Source organism: Rattus rattus, chromosome 5 (genome assembly GCF_011064425.1).
Source record: "Rattus rattus isolate New Zealand chromosome 5, Rrattus_CSIRO_v1, whole genome shotgun sequence".
Classification (NCBI taxonomy): Eukaryota; Metazoa; Chordata; class Mammalia; order Rodentia; family Muridae; genus Rattus; species Rattus rattus.
The window spans coordinates 100036644-100062373 of NC_046158.1; the positions used below are offsets into that span (position 1 = coordinate 100036644).

At 39.8% G+C, this 25730-nt stretch overlaps 1 protein-coding gene across 2 annotated transcripts in view; it reads left to right on the forward strand.

Moving 5' to 3' along the window:
* The window catches only part of Golm2 (golgi membrane protein 2), a 66425-nt gene extending 41038 nt beyond the window's left edge, over positions 1-25387 (forward strand). Inside the window, exons 8-10 of one of the 2 annotated variants that reach the window (XM_032904081.1) lie at positions 409-579; positions 15083-15250; positions 23070-25387. In XM_032904081.1, the coding sequence (XP_032759972.1) occupies positions 409-579; positions 15083-15250; positions 23070-23140 (410 nt within the window). In that variant the 3' untranslated portion in view covers positions 23141-25387. The remainder of the gene's footprint in view (positions 1-408; positions 580-15082; positions 15251-23069) is intronic. The other variant, XM_032904082.1, reaches the window with a different exon arrangement.
* The last annotated feature ends 343 nt before the right edge of the window (positions 25388-25730 follow it).

Below are 25730 nucleotides of genomic sequence, written 5' to 3' on the forward strand. Positions count from 1 at the left end.
ATGGTGGCAGTGGCAGCACAGGCCTTTAATCTTAGTACTTGGGAAGTGGAGGCAGGTGGATCTCTTAAGTTCAAGGCCAGCATGACCTATAAACTGGGTTTCGGGATTACCAGGGCTACATATAGAAACCCTGTCTAATAATAATAGTAATAACAATAACAACAACTTGCTTTTTGTTTTGTTTTAAAGATATATTTATTATGTATACAGTGTTTTGCCTGCATGTATGCCTGTGTGTACACCTGCAAGCCAGAAGAGGGCATCAGATCTCACTATAGATGGTTGTGAGCCACCATGTGGTTGCTAGAAACTGATTTCAGAGCCTCTGGAAGAGCAGCCAGTGCTCTTAACCGCTGAGCCATCTCTCCAGCCCTAATTACATTCTTTTAATTTTCTTTTATATTGTAGGTTCACATCTAAACCAGAATGAAAATCCTAGTACTTCAAAACAGAACCCTTCAAATCCTCTTCAGCACATAATTCCAGGCCCAAACCTGGAGCGAGAACCCAGAATTCAAACAGACACGATAAAGCAGGCCACCAAGGACAGAGCCAATGATTTCCACAAGTTGAAGCAAAGTAAGAATCAGTTGGTGAATACTATCAGTACTATGCCAGTAGGAGTTGTTTAAATATATTTCTATGCGAGACTGAGTTGTGATTTCATTGTTATGCTCTAACAGATGTGTAAAGAGAAAGTATAGTTCTGTTAAAATATAAAAGAAAATTTGTTTTTAAGTGGATAGAAAATAGTCTAAAGAAACTCTAAAAAGCTTATCATGGTCATCATTGTTAATAAATTTCAGGTGAGTTGATTTCTTAAAAAATGCTTAATTCTTGGGCATTTAAGCTTTTTTGGAGAAATAGGAAAGATACCGTTTGCAAATCTAATGAGGGAAACTTTGATTTAGGAGGGCAGAAAGTAGTTTTGAAAAGTGGATCATTGGGGAGAGCAGGCACCTGGAGAGACTGCAGTAATGGGAGGGAGGATCCATGGGCTTCCACCTCCATCCCTTCCAGTTGTCTCTGCCTCGTGTGGGTGTCAACGCACTCATAGCGCTGTGGAATGAGGTTTGTCGCTTAGTTACTTCAGACACTGATTTTGGTAAGTTAAGGTCTCTAAATCTGTGTAACTCTAGTTAGTGGATTCTTGGGATCTGTAAGGAAAACCTGTGGTAGCAGAGAGAATTTGCTGTCAGTGCTGTCCCTTTTTAGGTCAATCCCATTCCATCTTCTGTTCTCGGCTCCTTCTCCCCTTCAGTCCTAAGTAGACAGAATATTCAAAAGCTCCAGTGATGGCAGCAACTGTCCCAGAAACAGTATTATTTGCACACAGGTTGCTTATAGGTTGAGAATTGGACATGTTTCATTTATTCAAACACTTTTGCTGTTTTCTAAGTTACTTATATGTATGTATATATGAATATATTATAATTTGAACATTAATTGTCTTCCATGATATATTAAAGTGTATTTGTGCAGCTTGATTAAAATGCTACTTAAATAACGTTTTATTTGTAAGAATGTAGCTAACTTTTAAATATGTTGGGAAAAAAATTTTCCCGTAAGTCCCATTGCAGAATTGGCTTGTGTGCTAGTTACTTGTTTCATTGCTGAAACAAAACACCTGAAGAAAACATTTTAAGGAAGTGTTGATTTTGGATCACAGTACAGCCTATCTAGTAAGGGAAGGTATGTTAGCAGGAGTTTGAGGGAGGCAGCTGTCCGCAGAGCCTCCTTAGGGAAGACCTATGCAGAGTGTGCTCAGCTCACTTTCTCCTTTTATGCAGTCTGGGATCTCAGCCCACCCACATTTAGAGTGGATCTTGCAACTTAAATTAGCCTAATCTGGATCATCTTTCACCAACAGACCAGAGGCTAGTTTCTTCAGTGAGTCTTACCAAGTTGCTAATAACCACCACAGACTGAAAATCTTTTCTCTCAAGTAGGACAGGGAACAACATTAAACAAGAGGTTTAAATGAATTGGTCCTGGTGGCTCACACCTATACTCCTTGGCACTTTGAAGACTGAGACAGGAGAATCACAAATTTGAAGCCAACCAGGGTTAGTGAGTTGAAGACCAGCCTGGACTGCATAGTGCAACATTGTCTCACAAAAAAGGGGGAAGGGGGTGCATGAAGCCCTGAACTTTATTCCTAGCCCCACATAAACTAGAAGTGATAGTGCACACCCGTCATCTCAGCCTTTAGGAGGTAGAAGCAGGAGTATGAGTTCAAGGTCATTCTTGGTACATGTTGAGTTTGGGATACATGCAATTCTTTAAAAAAAAAAGAAAGAAAGAAAGAAAGAGAGAGGTGTGGGGGGAATAATACTAATATAGGGCTGGTTAGATGGCTCAGTGAGTGAAGGCGCTTGCTGATAGTGATGTTCTGAGTTTGATCCCCAGGACCAATACACACACACACACACACACACACACACACACACACACACACACACACACACACACACACAAACTGGCTTTTGCAAACTTTCCTTTGATCTCCACATGTATATGCAGCATCACACATGCACCCAGGCACATGTATGCACACAAACAATGTTAGATGTTCAAAAAGAAGTTTATAATAATAATAAGGCTCTTAACTTGTCACCTAGATTCTCTTATAGCGTTGATTCTACAGAAATTTTGCTAGTATCGATTTACACTTTAGTATACATAGATTGATTTGTAGGTAAAGAATGTCTGTAAATTACGCTGGAAAATTACTCTCTATAAGTTAATTTGGAAGAACCTCTACTGAGCCTTAAATTATTTTCCATGTATCATTAATGAAGAACTGAAATCAGTGTGTGTACTTTCTTTTAAAGAAAAAATGTATGTGTTTTGCCTACATGTGTGTATATGTACCGTGTATATTCAGTAACCTTGGAGGCTAGGAGACACTGTTGGGCCTCCTAGAACTGGAGTTAGAGGCAGTTGTGAGCTATTGTTTGGGTACTGGGAGCTGAATCTTGTTCTCTGCAACAGTAGCAAGTGCTCTATACCACTGAAAGTCTCTCCAGCCCCCAAAGTACTGTTTTTAAATTCATTTCCACTGACATTGTTAATGCCCGTGGTAGGGTGGTGGGAGCAGGGTCTTGCTATATAGCCCTGGATGACCTAGGACTTGTAGTCATCGCCCATCTCAGCTTCGTAAGTGTTGGTGTTGCAGGCATGTGCTACTACTGCACCAGCTCTCTTACACACCTTTAATTTTATTTTATGTGTATGGGTGTCTTGTCTTCATGTGTGTCTTTGTACCACCTATGTGCCTGGTGCTTGTGGAGGCCAGAAGAGGGTGTCAGATTTATGGGACAGGAGTTACAGGCAGTTGTGAACCACCATGTTGGTACTAGGAATCGAACCCAGGTCCTCTGGAAAAGAGGCGATCTTAAAACTGAGCCATCTCTCCAATAATTTTGTATTTGTCATTAAAATACACATGCACATGCACACAAAGTACACACATTCTTTGTATGTGTGCATCTATGTGTGTGAAGGTGGGCCCCAGTGCCACAGTGCCACAGTGCCAAGGACAACGTCAGGTGTGCTCACTCTCACCCTGGCTCTTCCCTGACCTCGCGAGGACAGGTGCTCATTGCTGTTCCACAGTGCTCACCAGGCTCGCTGGCTCCAGCTCTCTGGACCTTTCCCATCTCTGCCTCCCATCTGCACATAAGAATGCCCATAGGCTAGGATCATGTGTCTGGTTTGGAGCTTGGGCCTTCATATTTGAGCCAAATTTACTATTCCATTGTGCTTTTTACTCTTACTATTTAGATTATTTCATTTTTTCATTTTACTTGTCATGATTTTTTTTCCAGATTATTTATTCCTCCTACTTTAAATTCAAGTGTAGTTCAAAGAAAGAAGTTACTGAGTCAAACCTTTGACAGCTTTGCAACTCATACATCTTTAGAGCGGCTTTCAGTGTCACTGCAGATGGTTAATGTTGCCCTGGGATCTGTCCACATTAATCTTTATCTCTTATAGGATATTTAGAATATAAGAATTCCTTCAGAGTGTATTAGTGGAGTTTGGTGGTGAAGTTCAGTGGTAACACACTCCTATCGTGTACAGGATCCTGGCTTCAGTCTCTAGCCCTGTTGATAGCCTGTTTTGTTTTGTTTGTTTGTTTGTTTTTTTCTTTTTCTTTTTCTTTTCTTTTTTTTAGGAGCTGGGGACCGAACCCAGGGCCTTGCGCTTGCTAGGCAAATGCTCTACCACTGAGCTAAATCCCCAATCCCACCTGTTTTTTTTTAAAAATAGTATTTTACTGTTTTTGAGGCAAGATCTCACTATATTGCCCATGCTGAGCTGAACAGGAGTTCAGTTCACTGGGTTCAAGAAATGTCCTCTTTAGCCTGCTGGGCAGCCTGGCTGCCTACGCTGTTTTATATGAGGAATTTTATTTTAAAGATTTCCTAGTATGTAATCTGTATATTGATTTTTTTTTTAAAAATTTACCCTGAAATGTTTATAGATTGTTTCTATATCAGATCTTTTAGAAAAATTGAGATATTAGCCTTTAATAAATGACTTTCAAAATGTTTATCCTACTCTAGTGCCTTTCCTGATAGAGGACTTTGTTTATGTATTTCCTTTAAATTTTTTCATTTATATGTATTTTGGGAGAACCCAAATATGTATGTATCTGGGAACCATGTGCAACCATGGTTCCAGACAAGAGGAAGACTCTGGATTCCCTGGAACTAGAGTTACAGACAGTTGTAAGCCACCATGAGGGTGCTGGCCATTGAATACTCGTTCTCTGGAAGGGCAGCTGGAAGAACCCTGAACCCATTAAATTGTCATTTCTCTGTTCTCTCCTTAGAGCCCTGGTAATGACCATTCTGCTCTTACACATATTTCAATAAGTAGCATCATAAACTATCTGGCCTTACACCGAATGTGGTGGTACACTCCTCTGAACTCAGCATCTGAGGGGTAAAGACCGGGGATTCAGGGTTCAAGCTGCCCTGTAGTGCCAAGCTTCTTAGCATGCTTCAGCTCTTAGAGTGGTGTAGAACGTATTACTGTTTTATTCCTTTATAAGCTAGATAATAATCAGTTCATGGATGCGTTTGTTTATTTAACCATTGATGGGCACTTGGCTTATTTCTACCCTCTGAGTATTATAAGGAGTGCTGCCATGAAGATTCATGCACAGATTTCCTGTTGATGCCTGTCTGAAGCCTTTTGGATGTGTACCTGGATGTGGAATTGCTGAGTCACATAATATCTGTGTTTAGCTTTTTAAGGAACTGCCAGGCCATTTTCCATAACAGCTGCACAATTTTATTAATACATTCCTTCTGAGATATGGAAGAGTTCCAAGGCAGGGATGACTCAGTTGGTAGAATGCTTGCCTAGCATACAGGAATCCCGACTGCCAGCACCACATAAAAACAGACATATTTGTAATCTTAGCTTCCATAGTGAGTTTGAGGCCAGCCTGGACTACGTTGAGACCCTGTCTTTTTTTTTTTTTTTTTTAAAGAAGTTGCAGTGTCTCCACCCGCCAGCAACACTTACTCTTTTCCCCATACACTGGCTCTTTCTCTCGGTGCTGCCAACCTACTGGGTGTGATAAGGTATTTCATTCCTCATTCTCTTTGTCGTTCAGTGCTGTGGATCAGACGCAGGCCTTGCACTGCCATCCTAGGCTTCAGTTGTTTTGGTTTTGATTTGTGTCTCTAAAGACTAAGCTCCTTTTGGTGTTCTGTTTGTATATACTGTGGGAGAAATGTCCGATTAAAAAGTTCTTTGCCCAGTTTTAAAATTGGATTTTGTTGTTGTTGTTGTTTTTGTTGTTGTTGTTGTTATTGTTGTTGTAAGAGTTTCGTATATATTGGGGATACTATATTTTTTTTCTATGTGTATTGCATGCTAGACCCACTGTCTAAAGTCTCAGTTTCAGTCTCTCTCTCTCTCTCTCTCTCTCTCTCTGTGTATGTGTGTGTCTCTGCTGGGGTATATGTATATACACGTGTGTGCACATGTATGTAGAGATCAGAGATTGATGTCCTTTATATTGCTCTCCCTTATATTGTTAGACCAGGTCTCTCACTGAACCTGGAGCTCACTCATGTGGCACAACTGGATGACCAGTTAACTAGGCCTAGGCCCTATCCCTACTTCCCAGCATTGTCTGTGAATGTGTCTCCTTGCCCAGTGCTTCTGTTTCTTATTATTATTGGTTATTTTATTTATTTACGTCAAATGTTATTCCCCCTTCCCAGATTACCCTCCACTCCCCCATGAAGGTGCTCCCTGTCCTACACTCCTGCCTCAGTGGCCTAGTGTTCCTCTATCCTGAATCATCAAGCCTCCACAGGACCAAGGGCTCCCCTCCCAGTGATGCCAGATAAGGCCATTCTCTGCTACATATGTGGCTGGAGCTGGGGGTCGCTCCATGTACACTCTTTGGTTGGTGATTTAGAACCTGGGAGCTTTGGAGGGTCTGGTTGGTTGATATTGTTTTTCTTCCTATGAGGTTGCAAACTCCTTTAGCTCCTACAGTTCTTGCCCTAACTTCCCCATTGGGATCCCGACGCTCAGTCCAGTGTTTGGCTGTGTACATCCACATCTGTATTGGTTAGGCTCTGGCAGAGCCTCTCAGAGGACAGCTATAGCAGGCTCCTGTCAGTAAGCACTTCTTGGCATCAGCAGTAGTGTCTGGGTTTGGTGTCCGCAGATGGGATGGATCCCTGGGTGGGGCATTCTCTGGATGGCCTTTCCTTCAGTCTCTGCTCCATTCTTTTGTCACTACATTTCCTTTTGACAGGAGGAATTCTGGATTAATATTTTTTTTTTTTTTTTTTTTTTTTTTTTTTTTTTTGGTTCTTTTTTTCCGGAGCTGGGGATCGAACCCAGGGCCTTGCGCTTCCTAGGCAAGCGCTCTACCACTGAGCTAAATCCCCAACCCCTGGATTAATATTTTTGAGATGGGTGGGTGGTCCCATCCCTCAACTGAGTGCTGTGCCTAATCACTGGATATGGTGTCTACAGGTTCTCTCTGCCTTTTGTTGGGTATTTCCGCTAAAGTTCTCCCTGTTGGATCCTGGAAACCTCTTGGGTCCCTGGCATTTGGGATTTCTAGTGGCTACCTCCAGTTCCCCCTTCCCCATTGCTACACACCTTTCAAATTCCTGACCCTCTGTACTTCTCTCATCTCCCATGTCTGAACTGGACCCCCCCCTTTCCCTTCCCCCTCCTCTCTCCCTCCAAGATCCTTCTCCCCCTCTACTTCCCAGAGATTATATTCTCTTCCCGCTACTGAGTGGTACTGTAGCATCCACACTTTAGTGTGATCTTTCTTCTTGGGTTTCATATGGTCTGTGAGTTGTATCATGGATATTCAAAACTTTTTTGGCTAATATCAACTTATCAGTAAGTGCATACCATGTGTGTTCTTTTGTGACTAGGTTACCTCATTCAGGATGATATTTTCAAGTTCCATCCATTTGCCTGGGAATTTCATGAAGTCATTGTTTTTAATGACTAAGTAGTACTCCGCTGTGTAAATGTATCACAATTTCTGTATCCATTCCTCTGTTGAGGGACATCTGGGTTGTTTCCAGCTTCTGGCTATTATAAATAAGGCTGCGATGAACATAGGGGACACGTGGGTTCTAGGGATCACTTTGAGTTCTTATGCTTATGCAACAAGCACTTTACCTGGTGAACTATATTCCTAGCCCCAGCAGTTAGGTTAGGCATTACTGTGAGTCTGTGGAACCCATCTGAGAATATTGCCATCTTCACAGCCTTTTCATTTATTTATATCATCTTTAATTTCTTTCAGCAGTGTTTTTATACAAATTTTGTATTACCTCTTTAATTTATCTCTACCTTATTCTGCTTATGGTATTATTAATTTTCAGATTCTTCAGTGCTAGCACTCAGAACCTCTGCTGCTTTTATGTGTCTGTTTTGTGTCCTGCTGCTTTGCTGAGTTTGATGCTAAAGGTTTTAATGTTTTTGGAGAAGTTTGCCTCTTCATTTTGTTGTAGTTATTGTTTGCTTGGGAGGTTTATTTTGGTTTTTTATTTTCTGTTTTGTCTTCTAGTTTTTTTTTATATTTTAAAGATACATTTATTTCATGTGTATATATGTATGTGAATGTATGTATATGTACCATATAAATGTAACTGCCCATGGACTCCAGAAGAGGGTGTTAGATCCCCTGAAACGGGAGTTATAAGCATTTGTAAGTTGCCTGATTAGATGCTGGTAACAGAACCTATCACCTCTCCAAGAGAACCTTACGCACTGAGTGCTCTTAACATTGAGACAATCAGCTCCTCACTGTTGATATTGGAGATAGTTTTGCTGTGTAGTTTCCATTAACTTGAACACAAATAGTTCCTAAACCTCATGGGTATTAGATAAGCATGAGCCACAGTCTGCAACACTTGGAAACATTTTTACATTCATTTAGTTAGTTAGTTAGTTAGTTAGTTAGTTAGTTAGTTAGTTAGTTAGTGTGTATCTGTGTGCATATGTGTGCCACAGTTTGCATATGAGGGTCAGAAGATGACTTTGCAAAGGCAGTTCTCTTCTTCTCAGGATTGAATTGTCATATGTGGTGGTAAGCTCCTTTACCCACTAATCTATCTTCTTATTGGCCTAGAATGTTTTTTGTTTGTGTGTTGTTTTTTTGTTTTGTTCTGTTTTGTTTTTGAGACAAAATCTCTTCCCTAGGCTGGATTAGAACTCCTGAACTAGCTGAAAGGCCCTTGGACTTCTGATTGTTCCTCCCCCTTCCTCCTCCTCCTCCTCCTCTTCTTCCTCTTCCTCTTCCTTCTCCTTACCCTTCCGCTCCCCCTCCCTCTCCTCAGTGCTGGGCTGTATTATAGCTGTGCATTGTCACCGTTGGATGATTCTCCTTTTATCCCCTCTTTCAAGTTTATAATGATATACTTCTCTAACGCTAATGTCTGTTTATTTCCTCATTCTTAATAAATTTCATTTTACCTTGGAAATTGTTAGTAACAGTTTCCTTATTATGTTGAAGCATGGTTGCCAAAAGCAGCTAAAGTAGGAAACAGCTTACAAGTCCTTCATGAAAGGAAGTCAGAACAGGAACCAGAACAGAGACCATGGAGTCATGCTGTTGACTGGCTTGTTCCCTCCGGCTTGCTCAGCCTGCTTTCTCATACACCCCAGGACCACCTGCTCACGACCCAGTGGGTTGGGTCTTTCCAAGTAAATCATTTTTATCTGATGGAGGCATTTTCTCAGTTGCGTTTCACCTTTCCTATCTGTCAAGTTGGCAAAGAGCAGGCAGGAAGGAGATAGTGCTTGTGGTCTAGTATTCATGCATTAAACCGTCTCACTTAGAGCTTTTTTTTTTTCTTTTTTGGACCAGGGGTTGAGGCACACACCTTTAATCCCAGTACTTGGAAGACAGGAACAGGGTGATCTCTGATCTCAAAGCCAGCATAGTTTTCAAAGTGAGTTCTAGACCTGCCATGACTACACAGTAAGATCCTGTTCCAGTAAACAAACAAACAAAGCTGCACAATGAGATCCTGTTTGTTTAAATAAATAAATACATAATAAGAATAAATTTCAATATTTTGGGGAATTTCATATACTGTGTTTTGATCATTGACACCCCACCCTACCCCCAGCCCCAAATCTTCAGATTCATTCCATTCCCTAATCACCCAGTTTTTTCCTTTTTTTCTTTTTTTTTTTTTTTTTTTATGTGTGATACTTATTTTATTAGAAACATTTTATAATAGTTTTTATTGGATATTTTCTTTATTTACATTCCAAATGTCATTCCTTTCCTGGTTTCCCCTCCAAAACCTCCTATCCCATCCCTCCTCCCCCTGCTTCTACGAGGGTGCTCCCCCCACCCACTAACTCCCCGCTCCCTGCCCTAGCATCCCCTACACTGAGGCATCGAGCCTTCCCAGGACCAAGGGCCTCTCCTCCCATTGTTACATATGTGGGTGGAGCCATGGGTCCTCCATGTATATACTCTTCGGTTGGTGGTTTAGTCCTTAGAAGCTCTGATTGGTTGATATTGTTGTTCTTTCTATGGGGTTGCAAACGCCTTCAGCTCCTTCAATCCTTTCTCTAACTCCTCCATTGGGGACCCTGTTCTCAGTTTAATGGTTGGCTGCAAACATCCTCCTCTGTATTTGTCATGCTCTGGCAGAGCCTCTCAGGAGACAGCTTTATCATGCTCTGTCAGCATGCACTTCTTAGCATCTGCAGTAGTGACTGGGTTTGGTCTTTCATGTTGCCTATGTATTCTTCTTTGTGTGGCCTTCCATTTCAGTGTGGTATACTTGCTAGGGGACTACACTCTTAAAGAAAACTGACTTCTCCTGCCAGGCCATGGCAGTTGCATACCTTTGGCCCAGCACTGAGGAGGCAGAAGCAGCTATGGATCTCTGAGTTTAAGGCCAGCCTGGTCTACAGAGAGAGTTTGAGGATAACCACAGCTACACAGATAAACTCTGTCTCGAAAAACCATAAAGGGAAAAAACAAAAACAAACAAACAAAAACCTGACTTCTCCCTTTCCCAGCAGTTATCAATTGCCAGTAATTCCTTAGCCAGGAGTGGGACTTGGTGCCTGCCTTCATTCTCCACGTCTTTCTTCCCATCTTCCACAGATCCCAGAGCTGTGAGAGGACGAGGAGGTCTGAAATAGATGTCCCATTTAGAGTTAGACATGCTGCAGTCTGAGTGTCTGCATTCATCATACTCTTCTTTGCTATAAAGCTTCACTGATGAGGCCTGAGAGATGGATTTATCTGCATATATAATGATACGCCACTGGGAGTTGGTTCAATACTGTGTCTATTTAGGAGAATAGTAGTTCTTCCTGGAGGGTCTATGACCTGTGCAGTCACAGGTTCCTGGCCCTAGTAATAGTGCCAGGTATGGGTTTCATTTTGTGGAGCAGGCCTTACATCCAATCAGAAAATGTTACTTCCATGGTGTTGATTACACTGCTCTTCCCGTGGGCCTGTCTTACCAGACCGTTCCTTATGGTAGCGCACAGGACTCACTCTGGATAAGGCTGGGGATCACAGGGTTTGATCTGGATGAGACTGATGGAGCACCTTCCTGCACTGTGGAAGCTAGCCAATAGGGATAGAGCTTGCACATCGCTGGTCAGACTGCCATGAGGATTGACTTACACCTTCTTTTCATGCATGTTGGTGCTGGGAACAGAGTCCAGGGCATGCACATACTAGGCATGTGCTCTACCACCCAGCTCATAAACCCAAGACCATAATTTGGAAGTGGAAATACTCTAATATGTGTCTATTCTGTTTTTAGCAAGCTCCTACTATGATTTGAAATGCCAGTGTGGCCACCAATTCAGTACAGCCCTAACTCATGTCTGCATTATCTTGTCCATGTCAGTTTCTCTTCTCATACTATTTCAAGTTGTAGAGCATACTTCATTAGTATATGCAGTGTGTCCCACTGTTCTGTAATTATGTTTACTTTCTGCCATAGTAGTAACTGACCGCATCAGAGTGCCTGACTTTTTTTCCCAGCCTAGCAAGCATTTGTTAAGCACTAATAAAGTTGTTCTGTCAATACTTTATTTCTTTAGATAAGCAATGAAATTATCAACACATAATCATATTTAATGTATTTAATGTACATACTTAATGTATTCATAATTAATGTCTTCATTTTATATGTTTTGTTATAAGATTCTCGGTCCTAAACTTTTTATATTCTCTTATACTTAAAAATTATAAGGAACTACACACTTTAATACTGAAACTCCTGAGGCAGAGACAGTTGGATCTCTGTGAGTTCCCGGCTAGTCTGGTTTACAAATGAGCTTTAGACCAGTCAGAGCTACAAAGTGAGACCCTGTCTCAAGGAAATGCATCTGTGTGTGTGTGTGTGTGTGTGTGTGTGTGTGTGTGTGTGTGTGTGTGTGTGTGTGTGTGTATGTGTGTGTGTTTTAATCAGTAGGGTGGAGGGGCTCACTAATGGACTAGCCTACTGAAATGAAAAACTCTGGATTCAGTTAGGGGATTCTTTTATCTTAAAGGGGGAATGGGTTTGGTAATTGCCAGAGATCAGCTCTGAAGTTAAGAACGCCTACACTTTTGCAGAAGACCTGAGTTTTTCCCAGCACCCATGTTGGGCAACTCACAGCCACCAATATCTCTAGCTCCAAAGAATCCAACATCTTCTGACCTCTGCAGGCATCGTGCATACATCACACATACCACATACACATACAGACACACACATCACAAACACAACATATACAATAAAAAACAAACAAATCTTTTTGAAGGGGGGGCATATCTCAGCAATTAAGAATAAGTATCCCCTTTGAAGATAATCTGAATTTAGTTTACAGCCCCCATATCAGGTAGCTTACAACTGCCTCTAACTCTGCCTCCAGAGGATTCTTATTCCACTCCTGTGTGCTCTGTGGGTACCAAAACACACCTACACAAACATACACATGCACACTCATGTGCATGCTCCCACATGCACACGGGCATGCATGCACACAAACACACACACACACACACACGCAGAGAGAGAGAGAGAGAGAGAGAGAGAGAGAGAGAGAGAGAGAGAGAGAGAGAGGGGAACGAGAAACGAGAAGATTGTTATAATTCCCAAATAAAAATAAGGCGAATTTACTAAGGATTTGAATTCCATCCCTAAAAGGCACATGGGGGGGGGCAAGCTGTAATTGACTGACACATACACACTGAAGCAGGTGTGTGAACACACACACACACACTAAATAAATGTAATAAATATTGGGAATTGCTAGGTGGTGGTGGCAACACACTCTTTTAATCCCAGAACTTGAAAAGCAGAGACAAGTTAGTTGATCTCTGTAAATTTGAGGCTAGCTTGGTTGACATAGTGAGTTCCAAGGACAGCCAGGACTGCATAAAGAAACCTGTTTAGAAAAAACACAACCCCCTCCCCCTGATATTGGTAATCATTTCCAATTTAAAAAGATCATGTAGATCCTCAAGTCCACGTTAAGTGGATGTGACTACAGGTCCTAAAGCTTTCTATCTCTGCAAAAGATTTGACAACATATAACATATAAGATTTGATGAACATATAAATATAGCACAATAAAACATAAATTTAATAACAAAATTGCCAAATTTGATGAAAGTCTGATATGCCTATAAATTGTAATCTCCAAATAAACAACTAGGATTAACTGTCAACTTCAGTCCCAACTATTCATTCACCTGTCTGGTATGTTAGAAGAAAAAAATACCAAAATCATAGCTTGGTCTTTAATCCCAACATTCAGAGAGGCAGAGGCAGGCAGATCTGTGTGAGTTTAACACCACCCTGGTTTTCACAGTGGGCTCCAGGACAGCCAGGGCTACACAGGGAAACCCTGTCAAGTGCCATGGTGAGAACTGCAGAGACAGAGGATAACTGTGGGAGTCATTCTTCTCTCACCTTTACTTTGGGTCCCCAGGTTGAACTCAGGTCATCAGACATTTGCAGCAAGCATTTTTTACCAGCGGAATATCTCTCCTGCTCTTAATATTAATTTGGGTTAAATTTAATGTTAAAGTAGTTTTATGGCATTTTTATTGCTTTGTTTGTCAAAGTTCTAGGAATCGAGCATATAGCCTCATATATGCTAGACAAGTGATCTACCACTAAGCTTTGTTCCCAGCTCACAGTAGTTATGACTGTTTACAAATTAGATCTTAGTACACCTAGGTGTTTACTTTCACAGTTTAGAATATACATGTCAGGGAGATAGACTCACCATTACCTGCTGAGCCACCTCATTGGCCCCATTTTGCTTTTAATGCACAGCTATTAAGCAGCTTTTTATGTTAGGTATTAGGTTTATTACCCTTCTTGATTTGTTATTGTTATGAACATATATAATGGTTTGACACAGACCGACTTCTTAAGCTTCCGTTAACACTTAGAAACATGAGTTAGGGAACAGGAAGGATAAGCCAGGGTTATCCAAAGAAAGCACTAGCAGGGGTTCTGATTTGTGCTGTCTGCTAATGCCTCTCTGGTAGCTCATGGCTGTGACAAGTCAGTATTACTAAAGGAATTCGAAGCATCCTTCACTGGTGATAGTTTGTCTGTGTGGAACTCATTGATTACTTTAAAATAATTCTCACATTATTCATGAATGATATTTTATATAGCAGTAAATGACTATATATTTTAAGTGAATATTGTATAAAGTAATACAATGATTTATCCTCTTCTCTAAAGTATCACTTTCAACCAGTACTTACATTAAAGAAATTATAGGTCAATAGAAAAGGAATTCTAGGGTTGGAGAGGAGAGATGGCTCATCGGTTAAGAGCACTGACTGCTCTTCCAGAAGTCCTGAGTTCAATTCCCAGCAACCACATGGTGACTCACAACCATCTGTAATGAGATCTGATGCCCTCTTCTGGTGTGTCTGAAGACAGCTACAGTGTACTTATATATAATTAATTAATTAAAAAAAAGAAAAGGAATTCTAGACATGGTACTTTTTCTTTCAGAAAGCTGTCAATCACCAGCATTGGAGACACAGACTAGCCTGAGCTACACAGTAGTAAGACTTTGTCTAAACAAAAAGACAGACAGCAGTGACTTTTTTTTTTTCCTCTTTGACTTTCTGTGTAGCCCTTACTGTCCTGGAGCTCACTCTGTAGACCAGACTGGCCTCTAACTCAAAGATCCACCTGCCTCTGCCTCCCAAGTACTGGGATTAAAGTGTGCCACCATAGCTGGCAGAAAACATTAGCTCTTAACAGGAAACACTCAACACAAAGAGACTTTTTTGAATAAATTTTATTTTGTGGTACAAGCAGGGATGGAGATGCTGCTCAGCCCACCGTTCTCCTGTAGTATGATCAGTAAACTTTTTTTAAAAGGTATTTTGAGTCTTCATTCTTAACTACTTTTGACTTACGTAACCTTCATAAAGTGTATTCTTTTGTGACCAGTACCCTGAAAGTTGCTGGGTTTCCCCTTGCCTACTTTCTCATCTGTCTTCAGTATAGGTCCCTTCTTTTCTCCTCTTTACTCTTGAATTAATCCTCTACCTACTTCACAGGCCGGTTCTTTGATGAAAATGAGTCCCCTGTTGATCCGCAGCATGGCTCTAAACTGGCGGATTATAATGGGGATGATGGTAACGTAGGTGAGTATGAGGCAGACAAGCAGGCTGAGCTGGCTTACAATGAGGAAGAAGATGGTGATGGTGGAGAGGAAGACGTCCAAGGTGAGCGTGGCCTGGCTTCCATGCTGTGACCCTGAAACTCACCTCTTGGTTTGTGGTTGAATTTGTGTAGAATTTCCCCCACTTGTAATTAATCATAGTAGTATCTTAATCTTAACTCAAGAGGTTCCGTGTAATTTTTCAGCTTTGAGAACTATTTTATGATAGTACAAGTTATCTATGAGTAATTTGAAGTTTTTTCCATTTTTAGATTATCTTATATATTATTGATGTGATAATATGAAATGCTGAGTTCTCAAAATTTTTAGAATTAAATTTTTTGAAATGAGCTAGGCATTACTTAAGGCAGATACTTTGAGGAAACATCCTTTTCTAATCTCAGTGGAAAGCATTTACTATTCCAAGAATGTATAGATATTGGCTTGACAGCCTTTTTGTTAAAGCAAAGCCACAAATGAAATACGGTCTCCACAGTGAACAGAAATTTACTTTGCGGGGTTGGGGATTTAGCTCAGTGGTAAGCGCTTGCCTAGCAAGCCCAAGGCCCTGGGTTTGGTCCTCAGCTCCAGGGGGAAAAAAAAAAAAGAAATTTACTTTGCTGCTGGTGGAACAGGAGAAAGCTGAGTGATCTGAGAACCTAAACCATATTTTGTGACGAGTTTATAAGATTTGTCTTCATGTTTAATACACAGATTCAACACATTGTTTTCTTGTTAACTGTTGCTTCTGAGCTTTTAACTTGTTAAAAGTTCAGAATCTTAACTGTGTACACTTCAGACCACACTGCTATGCTGTAGTGGGGCCTTGGGTTTCTTTTTTGCCTGCTTGTGTTGAGTAGTGTTTATGGAATCTATGAAAGTTACTTATGATCTTAGGGAAAATGTAAGATTTTTGTATATAGTGCATGAGTTTTCTGCTATAACCAGTTTGATTTCTTATTTCCTTTTATAGTTATTAAAATTTTACTTAGGTTCGGGACAAGAGTTCTTTTTTAGCTTGGAGAATAATGTAACTGCCCTTGACTACTATATAGTCAGGATAAAAGGGAGAACCAAGAGGTACACCTCCAGGCTTCTCTTGTGGACCACCCTAGTTTAGGGATAAGTACAGTTATTGGTGACAAGATTAATAAATATTGGGAGTTCTGTAAAGACATCTTCTTTTCTCATAAATTTTTCTTTTCTCATCGCTTTTATGATTTAATTGAGTTATATTTGTTTGCCGCTATCTGTAACACTTTTTGGCCTTCTCATTCGTGTTTATCATCTCACCAGTTAGAGTGTAAGCTCTTGGAGAGCAGGAATTCTCATTTGTTGTGCCTTGTATTTAATTCATGTTCTTTTTTGTGTTCACTCTCCCACAGTATTTGGACCCAAACAGTGCTATTAACTATGAATGCTATGCTCTTCACTGGCTTCTGTTCTCACAGCCGAGCGTGGTGAATGCTCTTTACCCCTGGTCACAGCTTGCACTTAGAAGAGACTCCCCTCCCTGCACTAAGGATTTCTATCATTAGATAACTTTGAGGTTTTTTATTAGAGTAGTTTATTTCAAGTATTAATAATTCTTGTACTTTGCCTGTCTTAGCCCTGCTGATTTTTAGTTACAGACCCTCGTGTAACACCTGTGGGTTACGCACAGTGACTGCGTCTTCAGTGACTTTGCTCCTGCATCCTCCCACAGCCATTTCTCATTACCACTTTGCTGTTCCTTTCACAAAACAAATAATAAATTCATCGTGTCTAAGGAAGATAAGAGCCTTAGGATGTTTTCAGTGAAATGGGAGATTCGTTTTTAATTTTCCCCCTTAGGATCGATTGCAGCCTAGTCTAGCCTCATGCTTGGTACATAGCTGAAGGCAACCTTGAACTCTTGATCCTTCTGCCTTCACCTCACAAGTGCTGGAATCCCAAACGTATTCCATCACATCCAGTTTTATGTGGTGCTGGGGAAGAAACCCAAAGCCTCACATGTGATGGGTGAGCACAACAGTAACTAAGCTATATCCCCGGGTCTAAATTTCTACGTCAGTATTTGCAAGTAAATCTTACTTGGGTTGAGAGTTGTTCTTTAATGTTTATCTTATTTCGTTATCCATTAGTAATAGTGTCAGGAAGTGGACCACAAGGATACTCATCACAGAACAGAAATAAACAGGGATAGCAGCCCCAGGAAAGGGGAATAGATTGTTTATACTGACTTTAACAAAAGTATTTTTTAAAGACATAAATAATTTTTTATTTATTATGATATCATAGTTGCCTGCAACCTGCAGATTTTTTTTTTTTTTTTTGAGATCCAAGAGCAGACAGTGCTCTTAGACTTCCAGCCCTGTCTTTTAACAAGTGAGATTCCAGATATTACTGCATGGCCAGACTTTGCAGAGTTGAAATCAGTTTGTCACGGTGCCCACCTAATTATAATGTTCTCACAGCCCAAGCAGGAACCAAGTAGTAGGGGCGGGGATGACGACAAAGCCACAGATTGCAGTTAGAGTTAAAAGAAAGTCTGTGCACAGTTTTTCATCTAGAAATTTCAGTGGAATTGTCGTGTATGACTTAAATACTATAGGAAAATACAGTTTTGATTTCAAAATGCCTGAAGCATATCTACCCTCAAACTCAGGAAAGAGAAAATGATCTTTTTTTCCACAGTTGGAACCTTACAACCAATAATAAAAACAGACAACAACCCTGAGATGTGGCTAAACGTGATGATGGCCTCCACATATCCTCCCAGCACTCAGGAAGCTGAGATGGATGACAGAGGGAGCTTTAGGCTGTTCTGAACTGCAGGGCCACACCTTTTCTTTTCCTTTACAGTTTTCTAGTATCTTATGTGTCTTTTGGATGAATGTGTGTCTAATGCCAGAAGACAGAAGTAGTGTTATAGCTCTTGGAACTGGAGTTAGCATGTAGGTACAAGGAATTGAACTTGGGACCTCTAGAAGAGCAGCCAGTGCTGTCACTGCCAAAGCATCTCTCTAGCAGGAAAACCTTGAGAGAAAGAAAAGGGGAAGGAAGGACCTCAAACGTTAACAAAGCTGTTGAGCATAGGCTCTGCTCTGTTGATTGTGGGAGCAATTTTTTGAGGTGTGGGATATCCAGGGTTAGAGACTCTAGCTAAAGACTAAGATTCTGTTAGTTAAATAAACTCTGTCAGGGTTGTGAAGTGGTAGCTCTGGCCAATAAGGAGTTAAAAGCATTCCAGCCTTACTCTGTTCTCTGTGCACACAGTGATTTTGGACTCAGCACTGTTACATCCAGTGTTTGCTTATAGAATTAAATTAGGCCTCTTTTTCCTGTGTTTATAATAATGACTTAGTATTATTTCAAACTCATAGAGTATTCTAAAGTAAATAATTTATTTGCATTACTATAAAATTTTGAAAATAATAACTGGAAACATGATAGACAATGTATCTTTTAGTCAATCTTTACTGTTATAAGAAGGTAAAAGCTTGGGGCTGGAGAGATGGCTCAGCTGATCTTGAGGATCTAGGTTTGATGCCCAATATATACATAGTAGTTCATAACAATCTATAACTCAGTTCCTGGGAAGCTAACACCCTCTTTTGGGCTCCCAGCCCATATGGATGGCACACAGATAAAACACTCATATAATTTTCTGTCTGTATGTGTGCATGCGTGCGTGTGCGTATATGTGTCGTATGTGTGTGTATCTGCATCAGATCCCTGGAACTAGAATTAGAGATAATTGTGGGTGCTGGGAACTGAACTCAGGTCCTCTGAAAGAGCTGTAAGTGCTTTTGCCTGGTGAGCCATCTCTCCAGTCCCAAATTAAAAATCTTTTTAAAAAGATGGTAGAAACTTGTACGTTTCTTTTACTCTTTAAAATAAAGAAGTTCCCAATTTTTTTTGCTAAATATTAATAAATATTAGCTAGTGTCTGCAAATGGAAGCTCAGCCTGAATTCCAATGCTGAAAAGGCTAGACTTGAATCGTCTCTCCTTCACTTGCTGACACTGTGAGCTTGTAGATACTAAGATTTATGCCATAATTCCCACAACTATACAGCAGAAATATATGTACTTATCTAACAGAGGTTATGTGGACTACATGATTTGATAACAGTCCACACTTAAAACAGACCATGTCATTCTATAAAGCACTGTTTAAGTGTTTGTTCAATATTTTTTTTTCTTTTCTTTTTTTCGGAGCTGGGGACCGAACCCAGGGCCTTGAGCTTGCTAGGCAAGCGCTCTACCACTGAGCTAAATCCCCAACCCGAATAATTTTTTTTAAGTAAAAGAAACTTTAGAATTTTCTCTCTGGATTGCCTCCCTTGAAGGATCTGCCCTGTGGGTGATTTGTGACTTTAGGATACCTTGCTGTCTTTAGTTGCTAGTCCTTTCTTACATTAACAGCAAGCTTAGCACTGATGTCACAAAGTATGCTTTTCTCTCTGGTTGTATTTCTTTGGCTGTTTCCTCATGGCTAGCTGCTTACACGTTCTGCTACTTTCTGTAGAAATTAAACACTCAGTTTCTGTATTTATCGTCAGAGTGTCAGTTATATTCTATCAGGTAATTGTATAGGTTTACATTAAGTATAAAGAAATTGTTGATAGAAACTTGAAATCTGGGAAAATAACTATACTGAAAGCAGACTATATAGTTAATTTAAAAGATTTTTACTGTAATATTCCAAAAGTACTATGGAATCCTTGAAAACAGTATATCAGCACTGTATTAAAATTGTGCTAAAGTAAGACTGGGGCAGCTAGTCCAGTGGTGGAATTCCTGAGATCAGTCTTTAACTACATGCACACACAAGCACACATGTATGTGCACACTAAAGAATGTAAAGGTCACCAAACCTCCCTTATTTTTATAGAGTACTTTGCAACTAGAAACTGCAGTTCCACCACTTCACTTTGAGGTAGGACAGTTGTTCTTGTACTGAAAAGGTGCAGTGCAGGTCCAAAGAATGGAACTGGCTTGTGTTTAAGTATTTGATCCAGGAACAGATTCCAGCTTTTCCTATTCCTAGAACCTTTGTTTTCATCTCATTCTGTCTTTGTATTTATTCATGCAAAAATACACAAAAGTAATAACATTTTTCCTGCAGTAAATTTTGTGTTGAATTTCTCAAAATGTTCCATTGCTCCATAGTGATTGTCTTCACTTAATACTAATGTGCTAAAAGATGTGTTCATGGACATAAATTGAAGCTTCATAGCTCAGGTTCTCCAGAGAGCACTCTGTCTGCCTTTCTTTCTGTCTTTCTTTCTTTCTGCCTGCCTGCCTTCCTTTCTGTCTGTCTGTCTGTCTTTTCTGTCTTTCTATCTTTCTTTCTTCCTTTCTTCTTTCTGTCTTTCTTTTCTTTCTTTTTTGAAGTATGGTTTTTGGTGAGTTGTTTGTATTGTTTTTTATAAGAAAATGATCGTCATGATTACAAATGCACAAATGTGACTATAGTGTAACTTCAGGTTTTACAAGTGTTATAATCGGCCTGGGTTGTACTTTACTTTAGAGATATCTGATCATCACACAAGGCCTAGTGGCACAAACCTCTAATCCCAGGTATTTTGTAAGCTGAGTACAGGGAATTACAAGTTCAAGACCAGCCTAGGGAATTTTTAATGAGATGCTATCTCTTTTCTTCTTTTTTTATAGATTATTTATTTATTAAATTTTATGTATGTGAGTCCACTGTCGATGTCTTCAGACACACCAGAAGAGGGCATCGGATCCCATTACAGATGGTTGTGAGCCACCATGTACTTGCTGGGAATTGAACTCAGGACCTCTGGAAGAACAGTCAGTGCTCTTAACTGCTGAGCCATCTCTCCAGTGAGATGTTCTCAAAATAAAAAGTAAAAGCAATCTAAGGATGTGGCTCAGTGAGCAAATGGTCAGAGCCCTGGGTTTATTCATAGCACCACAAAAGCAGATAAGAAGCAAATGAGCTAAAAGTATAAACCCAGTGGGATCACACTGGACAACTATGCAGATAGAGTTCTGTCCTTAGCACCTCTGCAAGAAAAGACATGATTGGTTTTCAGAATAGGATACAAAATGGTTGTCTGAATCCAAAACAAGAATTTCTATGACTTTAACAGGAAAGTTGTTGAAAGGAAAAAGAAAGTTGGCTTTTTTTTTTTTTTGTTCATTTTTGAAAGATTAAAATAGCATGTGGGGGGTTGGGGATTTAGCTCAGTGGTAGAGCACTTGTCTAGCAAGCGCAAGGCCCTGGGTTCGGTCCCCAGCTCCGAAAAAAAGAATTAAAAAAAAAAAAAAAAAAATAAAATAGCACGTGGATATGGAGGGGTGAAATAGGAGGATTGTGAAAATCTCCAAGAATTAATAAGAAAATTTAATTCAGTATGATTAAGGTTCAGAGATGGCCCCTAATTTATGGGTCCAGTGTATGAATCTCAGGTGCCCGTAGTACACACATGAGCCACCTATGGAACCACTGTGCTTTTCACTTCAGTGTGGAGTTCAGTAAATGATGGGCCATACTAAGAAATAAGTGACAAAATGAAGCATTGCACACAGACAACTCCTCTATCATTCTTTTTAAAAACTTTTACTTATTTTTTGTTTCATGTGTAGTGGTGTTTTGCCTGCATGTGTGTCTGTGTGAGGGTGTCTGGTCCTCTGGAACTAGAATTATAGACAGTTGTGAGCTGCCATGTGGGTGGCTGGGAATTGAACCTGGTCCTCTGAGTTCTCCAGAAATGTAGCTGGTGCTCTCAACTGCTGAGCCATCTCTTCAGCAACGCCTCCCCCATTTCATTCTTATTCTAACATAATTTTAATTATTTTGAGCAGTTAGATATCAAAATTTAGAGGGGGTGGCTACTGCGAGATTAAACAGAACCTACAAAAAGGCAGCTCTGACAGATGAGATTGGAGCTAGAGAAGTCAAACTGCAAGGCGCTCATTAGAGTTGTTTACTGCGGGTTGAGGATTTAGCTCAGTGGTAGAGCACTTGCCTAGCAAACACAAGGCCCTGGGTTCGGTCCCCAGCTCCGGAAAAAAAAAAAAAAAAGAAAAGAAAAGAAAAAAAAAAGTCGTTTACTGCAGCTGCTCAATGAGCTCTGGTGGTCTAGCAACTATAGTTTCTTTTTTGATGAAAAATCTAACTTTTGGATAGTATGCTCTGTTTAGAAAGTTATGATAAGCAATTTGTAGAGAACTTCATGGAAATGTTGGGACTGGGGAGAACTTATATTCTCTCTTATTTTCTGATTTTTTTCATGGCTAGTATAGATTACTTTCATAGTTTGAAAAGATGAGGGTGGTTTTTGAAAGTGTCACCTGTAGCTTAGACTACTTTGGAACTATGGAGATAGGAATGACCTTAAACTCTGACCTCACAGGCACATAAACCCCCCATGAAACCAGCTGGTTTTTAAGCTCTTCAGGGCTGTGAGTTCCTGACATTTTGCTCACTCTCTCTGTTCAACATTCATCTATTTCCCTAATACCTGTCAGAGACGGTTCTTGTTCTGTTTTTAGGTTGGAGATGGTTGTTGTTTTGTTTCTTTGAGATAGGGTTTCATGTAGCCCAGGTTGACCTCAAGTTTTCTATGTGGTCCAGGCTGGTCTTGAACTCCTAATCCTTTTGCCTCAGGCTCCCTAGAGCTGAGATTATAGGTGTGAGCCACTATGCCCAGCTCAGAATATTTGTTAAAATTAAATCTTGCAAAGTAGTGATAGACTTTTTACACTTAAGCCATGCAGCTAAGAAATAAGAGCACTGTTTAAAATAACAGATAAGAGATAATGAGAAAAGATTGGTTTAAACCTGAAAAACTGGAGGTATTTTGAAGCTGGCTCTCTACAGCAACATTAGAACTCTATTCTTGATACATGTTATTTTGCTTGCAGATGATGAGGAACGAGAGCTTCAGATGGATCCTGCAGACTATGGCAAACAGCGCTTCAGTGATGTCCTTTAAGTCTAAGGGATTCCTGAAACCCAAGTGCTGTGCAGCGAGGGAGCGGATCATCTCTACCTGTCAATTTTGACTTTTGTTATAAAGATCAGTTGTATCAGTTGTAAAGATACATTGAGATAGATTTAAGGAAACTTTAATGAAGGAATGTACCCATGTACATATGTGAACTTTTCCTATTATATTATCAAAGCAGATTCTTTTTTTTTGGTTATGACACAGCTGGGCCAAAAACAGTTAATCTTTGCATTTGAAAGCAAACTAATGTAAATTTCACATTTTATTGAGCCTAATTTTTTTTTCACAAAGAGAAACAGGAACAAATGGTTGTACAGGTTCTATGCTGCACATAGTATAACCACAATGAGAAGTTATTCAGCTGAAAGTCTACACTAATGCAGTTTTGTTACCCCATAGGTGTCCTCTACTACCCCTCATTTAACACGCTCTAAGAAGTTTGCTAGAATAGTTACACAGGAGTGGGGAGGCTGGATGCCAAACAGTGGGCAAATGTACAGAACGACCTCCCACCCTTTTACCTTACATGGGCACTGCTGTGAGTGGGCTGAGGCCTAATGAAATCCTAGGTCATCAAAACCATATTATCAGTTGTTCCTTTCTTGGTTCTTGAAGTTGTGGAATGCATGGTTGACAATGTATTTTTATTTTTCAAGTAATACCAGAACTGTTTAACTCTGGTTAGCACTGGCTAAATTTCTTTATATTTTCAGAGTTCAAGCTGGTGATTATATTCATCAGTTACGTGTCAGATCCTGAAAGAGACTAAGTCCACTTTGAAATGAGTCTACTACAATCAGTACAGCAAAGCTTTTCTGGTAGTTTTAATGATCGTATTTGATTAGACTTTTCCAGAACTACTAAGTAAGGGATTTTAACAGGTTTTTATTAATGAACAGATGAATAGAAGAACCATGAAGTTCACAGCTATTTTACTGAAATAGCTGGAAACTTTGTAATAAAAATGAGAATTTGTAATTAATGTTAGTTAAGAACCCACCAAGCTCATTTGCTAGACTTACAGAATTATTTTCAGTGCATTGTGTCTTCTGACATTTTTCATTAGGATATATAAGCTAGCTAATCCTTGTTTACTGATTTCAAGCACTTTTAATTTTTTGTGTTCCCTAAATATTAAAGGTGTTGATCATAAGGAGGAAATGTAAGGCTGTTAACCCCAAGGCTGTTATTCCCATTTTTTTTGAATGGCTGCTGTTAATTGCACATAAACATGAAATACTGACTATAGCTCAGATATGTGAGGCCTGGGTTTGATTCCAATACTGAAAAACAGCAAACAAGTGAGCAGACGTGAAAAGTCCCCACACTGAGGCTCTAATCGAAATACTCACAGAAGTACTGTTCACCTGTTAAGATCTGAAGTTCTTACAGTTCAGTCCAAAGTTATTTAATGGCCAGGAAAAGATGGAATAATTTATTAAAATTTGTTTTTCTACTATATCACACTATAAATCACTGGGCATGCACCACATCTGCAATCCTACTGTTGAGGAAACAGGAACAGGTGTGTTCCTGAGGCTCGCTCAGCCGCCATTCTGGCCTAATTAGCAAGTTCCAGGTCCCAATAAGGGACAGTTGTCCCTGAGACACACCTTCACACACACACACACACACACACACACACACACACACCAAGAAACTAAACAGTTCATGCTTTTGTTGTCAGTAAAGTTAGGCCTGCAGTAGAAAGTATAATTGACGTGGAAATGCAGTCAAAGGGGAGTGGCGCACAACCACAGGCATTAGCAGCAGGAGCAGACCCTACGAATACCTAGTGACACTCCATACTTGATACTGTAGAACTGTACAGACAAAGCCTAAAGATGCCTGCTGGTTCCACTGTCATAAAAACAGTCACTTTGTTTTATGGTACCCATCTTTATACAGCAGAAGCTTCAATTAGCAGCCTAGACATTTTATAAACTGAAGAATCTTGGACCAATTGATAATATTTCTGACTGTATTAACATTTTAGTGCTATAAAATACTATGTGGATCTCTTTAAATTGTGACATTCTACAGTCTGTATTAGACATGCTGTTTTGTTCTGTTTACAGTGTTTTACTTCTGCCTTAAGATTTACAGATGTTTTTCTCATTTTGTTTTATTTTAATATATTTTTGCCCTGAATTAAGTGTTAATTTGATGGGAACTCTGCTTTTAAAAAGATCATCACTCTCTGGGTTCTAATAAATTAAAAGTTAAACTGTTTCACAGTTTTGATTTTATATAAAATTACATGAATATATTATTCATTGAAATTTGAATAAATGTTATCATTTATTTTAGGTTAAACTGGACTAGAAAACTAGGGTTGTTTACTATAGAACCAGCTTATTCTGCAAAGGTGGAAGTCTTTTGTGTCCTTAACATTAGTTGTAGGTAGTGAGATGCGTAAATAAGGTAGACAAGGGCTGTTCTAGAGCTTACATTCAAGTGCGAGCAGCCAGCATGAGACATAAAATAGAAATAAAATAGAGAAATGTGAGAATGGGGTGTAGGGTGACCTAAACCTGGGGAGGAGGGTTAAATGTCACTAAGTACATTATAGACA